Source organism: Chanodichthys erythropterus, chromosome 9 (genome assembly GCF_024489055.1).
Source record: "Chanodichthys erythropterus isolate Z2021 chromosome 9, ASM2448905v1, whole genome shotgun sequence".
NCBI lineage: Eukaryota > Metazoa > Chordata > Actinopteri > Cypriniformes > Xenocyprididae > Chanodichthys > Chanodichthys erythropterus.
Genome location: NC_090229.1, coordinates 14,475,157 through 14,483,502, shown reverse-complemented (window position 1 = coordinate 14,483,502; position 8,346 = coordinate 14,475,157). Strand labels below are relative to the sequence as shown.

At 37.1% G+C, this 8,346-nt stretch overlaps 1 protein-coding gene across 1 annotated transcript; it reads right to left on the bottom strand.

The window, feature by feature from the left end:
- Positions 1-2,576: 2,576 nt before the first annotated feature.
- foxd2 (forkhead box D2) lies at positions 2,577-4,837 on the bottom strand. The gene has a single exon (XM_067393630.1). The coding sequence runs from the start codon at positions 4,401-4,403 to the stop codon at positions 3,294-3,296; it is 1,110 nt and encodes a 369-aa protein (XP_067249731.1). The 5' UTR covers positions 4,404-4,837; the 3' UTR covers positions 2,577-3,293.
- Positions 4,838-8,346: the final 3,509 nt, after the last annotated feature.

Here is an 8,346-nt window from a genome sequence, read left to right as displayed (position 1 = left end):
ATACAAAACAATGAATAATTATTGCACCACCTATCCTGAAATATTGATAATGTTGTATACTGAATTTTGCTTAATTTCGCATCCAGAGAAAGACGTTTCAAAAATTAAAAAGATATGAAAGTGCTGATTTCTGCTTAATCTAACACGAATCTGTTACAACTTGGCTAAGATATACAAATTATTAATTCAATAAATAATTTTAACTATTAATAATTTGTCTAAAAATAGATCAAATTAAACATAAAAAATAATGCAGAGACGTATGCGTAAATATATGTATATATTATAAGCACAGATAATTAGATAATTGAAAAGACCTCTCACTGCACGCAACAGTGCGAACCCTGTGATTTTGAAGAATAGCCCGTGCAAAAAAAAAAGAAAAAAAAAGCGATAATAAAAGCTGACAACGTCTCAACATAAAACATCAGGCCAGCAGCGAATACGGAGTTGTTTTAGAGATGTCCTTTTTAAAATTACAGCGATAGAAGAGATAAGTAGAGATATGCTTTGCTCCATGTTAAATCGTGGGTGGTCTCCTCATGGTGTAACTAACGCGCCACACGGAATAAATGAAAGCGAAATGAACGGGCAATTAGTGGGATTCGTAACCCATGATTTACACTTTCGATCCGATTAAAGGAGAGTGATGTGATTTCTCATGGAGAGACAAAACAAGACTCAAAAGTACTGAACGTCAAGAGAGAAGATGAATATCCTTTTTTTTTTTTTTTTTTACATTAAAGCCCATCTCGCATTTCGCCTCCTTTAATCAAGAGCCAGTCTTTCTAAAACTTAACTAATCACCACAAATTCATTAGCTGTAAATTATGACAGGCGCAAACACGACCACATGTGTGCAAGCGTGGTTAGATTTTTGTACTGATTTCACTCATAGGCCGCGAGTAGTTTTATTCGCTGTGGCAAGTAGATCAAAAGTACACTATTGTGTAATGTTCCTTCCTCTCTGCTGCTCTCTGTCACCTCAGACCAGCAATACATTTATCGTTCTTCCTCTCAGGCTTTTTTACGCGTGTTTGTTAGAGAAGCACATGACCTCTGCCCTTAAATCGGCCTGATGTCCCAAACTGTCATCCTTAAAAATGAATAATAATAATAATAATAATAATAATAAAATCCTTATATAAAAGGCTAATAAAAAATATAGTCAGTCTATAATTAGAAGACCCTGGTTCCATTATTCACAAAGCATCACGTTTCTGTGTACTGCATACAGCCAAAAAGTGTGGCCTCCCCTGCGCATTATATTAATTTACCTTAATACTTAATATTTCAGTAGTTGAGACAACAAATTAATACACACTGAAACTACTTTAAATTAAACAGAAAATATGTTGATATTATTTTACTATTATGACAGACAAAAATACTTGACATTTTCACGCGCCGCGTTTGACTAATGGTCCAGAAATGCTTGGAAAGTACGGTTTAACTATTAGTTTGGTCCATTTTTGTTCTCATGAAGTATGGAATAACATTTTAGTCTGTTTTTTAGATGACAAAAATATACGAATTTTTAACTTAATAGGCTACAACCACGACCGACATTTTTTGCATTCGAGTCAAAAGGATTTGCGGAGTTGAAAAAGTAAGAAAAAAAAAAGCGGTGAGTGAGTCAACCCTTCGTTTATGCCTAACAACCAGTTGTCAAAAACACCCCACGAAGCAAATTTACCCATTTGCGCACGAACCAAGTAAATAAAGGCAGTTTTTTGTACCTCCTTCTGAACAGTACCGTGTGCTCGGCCAACTCTGAAATTGATTCATCAGTCTGTTTTTCGCACTACGGCGAATTCCCGCTGCTTCTTTTGTACAGGTCTCAAGACAACACAGATGACATGAAAGCGGACAACCGAGAGTCTTTTAAGACGATCGCCTTTCAGAAGCAAATGTGTGTGGCTTGTCTCGCTAGGGACCACTTGCTGGGTGCCTATTCAAGCCTTAGGGACAAGGTCTTCAGTGACAACATCAACAAATGGGCAAAAAGCTGCATTATTGTGGATTAGATTCCAGATGAAAAAAAATGCTACCACAAATTAGCAACGAATCCTCAAAAGACTTCGTGGGTATCCATGTAGAACCATCACATTCAATTATAGGCTTTCAAGCGCTGATGTTCCCATTGCTTTAGCTCTTTGTCGTTTGCCAGAAACTGGTCAATTATCAAGGCTCAAAGCGCCACACAAGAGGAAACATGTGCCTTGGGCCCACAACTTACTAAGTACTGGTGTGAAAACGTCACACACTGTGTTTTCCTCTGTTTTATTAAGATCTATTTAGAGCCTTAATAAATCATATAGTGTGGCAGCAAACATTAAACGAACATTAACAACCTAACAATATTATTGTTCTTTGACTTTGAATTGTCTTTCTTATTTGTTCTAAAACATGTTGTTAAAATGATTTGTTTTCTCAACTCGCATAATTGTCTCAAACTATTTTGTGTAGCCTATATAGACAACTCTTTTAGGCAGGTCGGTAGGCCTGATCGAAGACTAAACGAAAAGAAGTTAACGAAAACATCTTCAAAATTCACAAACATTTATTGTCTTGCCATTACAACAGAAAATGACCTATGGACATTGTTTTGTCTCTTTACATATAACAACATTCTTTTTTCACAGATAATTTCTCAATGGAATAATGAAATATGTATTAACGTATGCACAAGAGTCAGACAGAAAGAGGTAATGCGATTTACACCAAGAACCACATAATCATCTATCAACAGAAATAAAATAAAAATAAAATTTACCAGAACAATTCTGTTGAGAGAATTAGGGGAAGTGGGACGTTAACCTATGTAATCTATTTACAGCCCCTATTGTCTCTGGCAATGTGCTTTCAAAACAAGTAAATCCTGAGTTTTAAGTCTCGGTATTGACAGTGCTTTTCACAAACTCACAAAACATACAAAACAATAAAATAATTAAAACAATCTTCATTTAAGTCAACCAAAAGAGGAAATTCCATGTCAATGAGTACAAACTAATTTGACTTTCGGGACAAAACGGCAAAGGTCCACTGGCCGTCCAAAGGTGAAATCTTAGCTTACTTTTTACATGGTCATAATTTCCTCTCTTCAGCCGGTTTCTCTCTTCAAAATCTTACATATTTACAGTTCATAAATATACTTAATTAGCCTTTTATTTAAGAATTCAGAAACATGAAACGGGCGGCATTTTAATCTTGCAAAAGTGTAAATCCTACCTTAGCAAATGACGAAACAACCATATTAAACTGGACTGCTGCACTTTCTATTTGCTGCCACTCTAGAAATGGCAATTGTTAAGGCTTGACGTTTTGCTCGAGAAAGTCTGTGTGCCGGGCTGAAGCATCGTTTCCTGCGTTAGATTCAAGTGGTTCGTGGCCGAGGCAAGTGTGGGAGTCAGCATGGCCAAGATCTGAGCCTGTCCACCCGGTTGTGAGGTGTACGGCGAAGCTGGCGAGCTAGCTGCACCTATGATATTGTCTATAGAGAAGGAAGGCCGACTAGGAACATTCGTGTCCGTTTTGAGAGGCGCCAGACCAGGAAGAGTCGGGCTGAGTTGTGGATAGAAAGGCTTTCTCAGCTCGGTACCTAAAAACGAAGGCAAGCTGTGTGGCGTGGAGAATATCGAGGAAGGCGTTGGGAGAGCACAAGGTGCGTTTTGGAAAGGGAACGCACCTCCCGGGTGGTGTGGGTGGTAGGGGTGATGAGCGTGGAAATTCTGCAGCTGTAGGCCGTAATTGTAACCGTACGGTCCGTAGCCAAAGCCAGGTAGAAATCCCCCCGCGTCCCTGAGGATCTCGTTGGTCTGGTGTCTTTTGAAGCGCTTCCTTCTGCGCAGAAAACTCCCGTTGTCAAACATGTCGGCGGACTCTGGGTCGAGGGTCCAGTAATTGCCTTTGCCCGGGTTACCGGGTTCACGGGGTATTTTGACAAAGCAGTCATTTAGAGACAGGTTGTGGCGGATAGAGTTTTGCCAAGCGGGGAATTTCTCCCGGTAATACGGGAACCTGTTGCTGATGAACTCGCAGATCTCGCTGAGAGTCAAACGTTTCTTCGGGCTCTGCAAGATAGCCATGGTTATCAGGGCTATATAAGAATAAGGAGGTTTCACCAACGCATTTTTCCCTGGTTTTTCCCCAGTCAACGCTCCGGTTCTGTTGTCATCCCGTGGCCCGACCCGGTCAGCCGCACAGTCCAAGCTGCTTTGACCGGGAGAGACTGCGCCCTCCCCCGCGTTCTGGGATAGATTGTCATCGGAGTCATTGTCCAAGTGAAAACTATGATGATGGTGCAGATATTTACCCTCTTTTACAATATCCCCGCCAACAACATCGATGTCCACGTCGTCGGACAGCGCAGAACTGTCCGACATGTCCGTCCCCAGAGTCATCCTTGGAGAGTCTTTTTGTCTTCCTCTCTCGCGTTCCGTGTCCAGTCTCGTGTAGCACCCAGCACAAGCAGTGTGTTGTCTCAGTCACTTGTGCGTTCTGGAACGACAAAACTCCCGTCCTCCAGAAGCCAAGAATACGTTTTCTTAACAACCTGGAGCCACATAGAAAATTCACCTCAAGAAACGAAAAAAGACTCGAAGGAATCACACCGGACTTGCATTACACAAAAGCTGTCCAGAACTCAGAGCGCTTTCAAGTCGAAGTGGACACTCTGTTAAGACCTCGATTTTCTCTTCATGGAGTGTGTAGTCGGTCCACATGTAATACAAACTTTTGGATCATACGAATAGCATTATGACTATGCATTCACTAACTAGTTTTCATAATTCGAGTAGGCTATTTGTTCTCGTGTACAATCGTAGCGCTGTGCGTGAATGAGCCTCCAAGTATACCCCCGCGCGGCTTCCAAAAACTATTTATCCAGTCACCATAATCACGTGATCAGCATGTCGGTAACCAGGAACTACGGGAAGTTTACAGCCGAGAAAAGCAGCACAAGAGAGAAGAGAGCAAGTAGCCTACGTGTTATCAACTCGACTTATCATGTTTGCTTTAATCAGGGATAAATAATAAAAAAAATAAAACTCAGAAAATACAAAATTTTGTAGTAGGCTATAGTCCTATATAACAGGTTAAATTGCACACGATTTAAATTTAATAAAGCCGGGGATTTTTTTCAAAAATGACAACAAATAAACATGGCAACACATTTAATAAACAATTTCACTGGTTACGTTTTATTTTCTATTGTTGTCTAAAAAACAGCAGCATAACAATAAGACCCAATTATTAATTGAACCATTATTATTGCATTGTATCTCATTGTTATTAAGCTGTATTATGCTAGATAGCCTATAATCGTAATAATACAGTAGCTAATAATCAATAATATGGCAAAGAAACAAGATAAAGAAAGAAAGAAAAGCATTGGTATATTCATTAAACCACCAGATTGGTGTTTATTTTTTGTCTATCCAACACTGAGTAAATAGTATAAAATCGTTTCCTTCAAAAATATTTAACAAATCAAATGTTCCAATAAATTGACAGGTTAAATAATAGGTTATATGAGACTGTAAATGAATTTTATAATCACAAAGCAACAGTAGCTAATTATTCACAAAATTGTACAGCAAGAATAGGGACAGATTATTTTAATATTATTGAGATTTAGTCAAAGTTAATCCTCAATTTAGCATTTACAGGTCATAATATAGTTCATTGCACATATTTAAACATTTCGATATTTTAAAATTTCCTTGTATTTATTTGCATTTGTACCAATGCAGAACAGCATGAATCAATAAGTTATTAGCACTCGGCAGGTGTACAGGCTATTTATAAAGAAACATTTATTTATTTGCCATGAAAATTATCTTAAACTGTGTATAAATATAGTAACATTTGCTCACAAAAAGAGGATAAAAGGAAATTTGCGCTCATACAAAATCTTTACCTGCGTTCTAATTCTCTCTCTTTTTTTTTTATTTTTTTTTTTTAGTGTCGTTATTCACTTCGGCACTTCTCGGGGGTTTTACGTAGGCTATTCCAGTCAAGTCCGTTTTTTGCATAGCTAACATGGCCTATAACGTGGCTATGTAAAAAGCACACATCTCTGCAACCTGCTCGAATTCGTCATTGCTTATGGGTGAATGACAAGCTTTATTCTCCACAGAACGCTCTTAAAAAATGAAGGTTCTAAAAAGGGGGGATTTACAGCAATGCTAGAAGAACCATTTAGAACCTTCAGAGAACCGTTCTTAAAAAAAAAAAACATTTTTAAAAAAATCTTATTTTTAATTTTAAATCTAAAGAACCTTTTTCCACTATAAAGAACATTTTGTGCAATTGAAAGGTCCCTATGGATGTTAAAGGTCCTTTATGGAACCGTCAATGTCAATAAACAAGCTTTATTTTTAAGAGTCGGGCATCGACTTCATTTTCATTACGCTCATTATTCATATACAAACCCCAAGACGTTTGCACCCGAATCACATTAAAATCTGTGTCAGGATATGCCAAATTTCACGCTCTGCATGCTATGTGACCATATTTTCTGTTAAATATTTTCTCTAGCCTATTCCATTAGGTTAAACGTCTTTTCTGCCATTAAACTAAACGTACACAAGCATTTCGCCAATTCTGCACATGCGCGGCTTAGTTAATTGCTGGTAAACATTTTTTTTATATAAAAAGTGGGTGTTGAAGATATAAAAGGAAAAAGGAAAGGTGAAAGGTAAGATTATATATATATATATATATATATATATATATATATATATATATATATATATATATATATATATATATATATATATATATATATATAAAAATAATTTCAAAATTGTAGTTCATGAACTGCTTGTTAGAAACGATGGCTGGGGCTGAGCAATGTGACAGCTGCCTATATAGGAGCCCAAACTCAGAGGTCAAGTTAGCACCTCATGCAATTCTTCTGTCTCATCAACAATTCTATATTTGTTTTCTGACTCAAAATTTCCAGGAATATGACTTTTTTCATTTATGCATTATGATGTTGCCTAATCTCCAATGTCTTAAGATAAAGAATGTTTAGTGAACACACTTTAATGACACTCTTTTCTGTCTACTCAACAGACAATTAAAAAAAAAGAAAGAAAAGAAAGAAATGTCGTGCAAGTTTATGCCCCCGGACAACATAAATGTCATAGTGCAAACCACAGGCGACACACTGAAAAAGAACCAGATAATCACTGTCGGATTTCGGCCTAAACTGACAAATAGGCTTCCCATTTCTTTTTTCCCTCCTTTCCGCTTTTAAGTGGGCTCACCAGTTGATGTGTTGAGGGCTTACACGGAATGAAAGGACTGCAAAGCATACTGTAACTCTGTAACATTTCTAACCACATTGCTGCCACCTAGCGGCTATATGCTGTATTCCACAAATAGCCTATTTAAAAAAATAATAATATGACGAATAAACGAAAAAAAAAAAAAAAAAAAAAATGCAGGTCACTTTTATTAAATTTCAACAGTACCAGAAATGTGGACATAAAACTTTTGATTCCTAAACAAAAATGTTGCGGTAATTAAATCCACTTCTGCAGCAAAAACCTGGAGGACCTGGGTTTCTCAATAACTTATCGAATTAAGCTCTTAATTAACTGAGGCCGGACACTATTTTACAACATATTAACGGCCCTTTTCTCAAACCAGTAGCCTTTGTACCTTTGTATATCACACGGGAATAAGAGGAAATTAAGTGGATCGTTACAAGAGCTGAACTTAAATCTCTGTCTCCCCAATATCAAAGATATTGAAAATACCAGCAAACATGGAAACCGCACCTCATATAGTCTAGGCGCTCATAAATAATCAAAATAAATAAAACATTCTGAATGTAAAGGAACACGGTAAACATTCTATAATGTAAATGGTACAATAATGACGGTTTTGTACTGTTTCCAAATTATATGTTCAAATGATATTGTAATAGAATAATTAAAGTTAAATTATAAGTGCAGCATTTAATGGCACTCGATGTGGACGCACTTAGACTTGCGCTCCTTTGAAAAGTTGAAACTCTTTTGTAGGCCTAGCCTATACAAAACAGAATTAGGTTTTCTAAAACTATAGAGAAAGAGTATTGTTTCAAAAGATAATTTTACCAAAATATTTTACTACTTTGAAATTCAGTAATCTAGAATGTCTTTGCAATGATGCAAGACTGCTTTGTTATTAATTGTAAATTTGATGTGATAAAACTGAAAGATGCGTTTCAGTTTCTCGTAATGTAGGCCTACTTTAGAGTGTTCCGAGGCTCTCGATAATGAACTAACATTTTCTACGAGGTGCTACGCTGCTACATGGATACCCATGCTTTTGACAAAAGTTCTCAGATTA

What these genes read in the sequence shown, in the direction of transcription:
- foxd2 (XM_067393630.1), bottom strand. Translation starts at nt 4,403, where the DNA reads ATGACTCTGGGGACGGACATGTCGGACAGTTCTGCGCTGTCCGACGAC.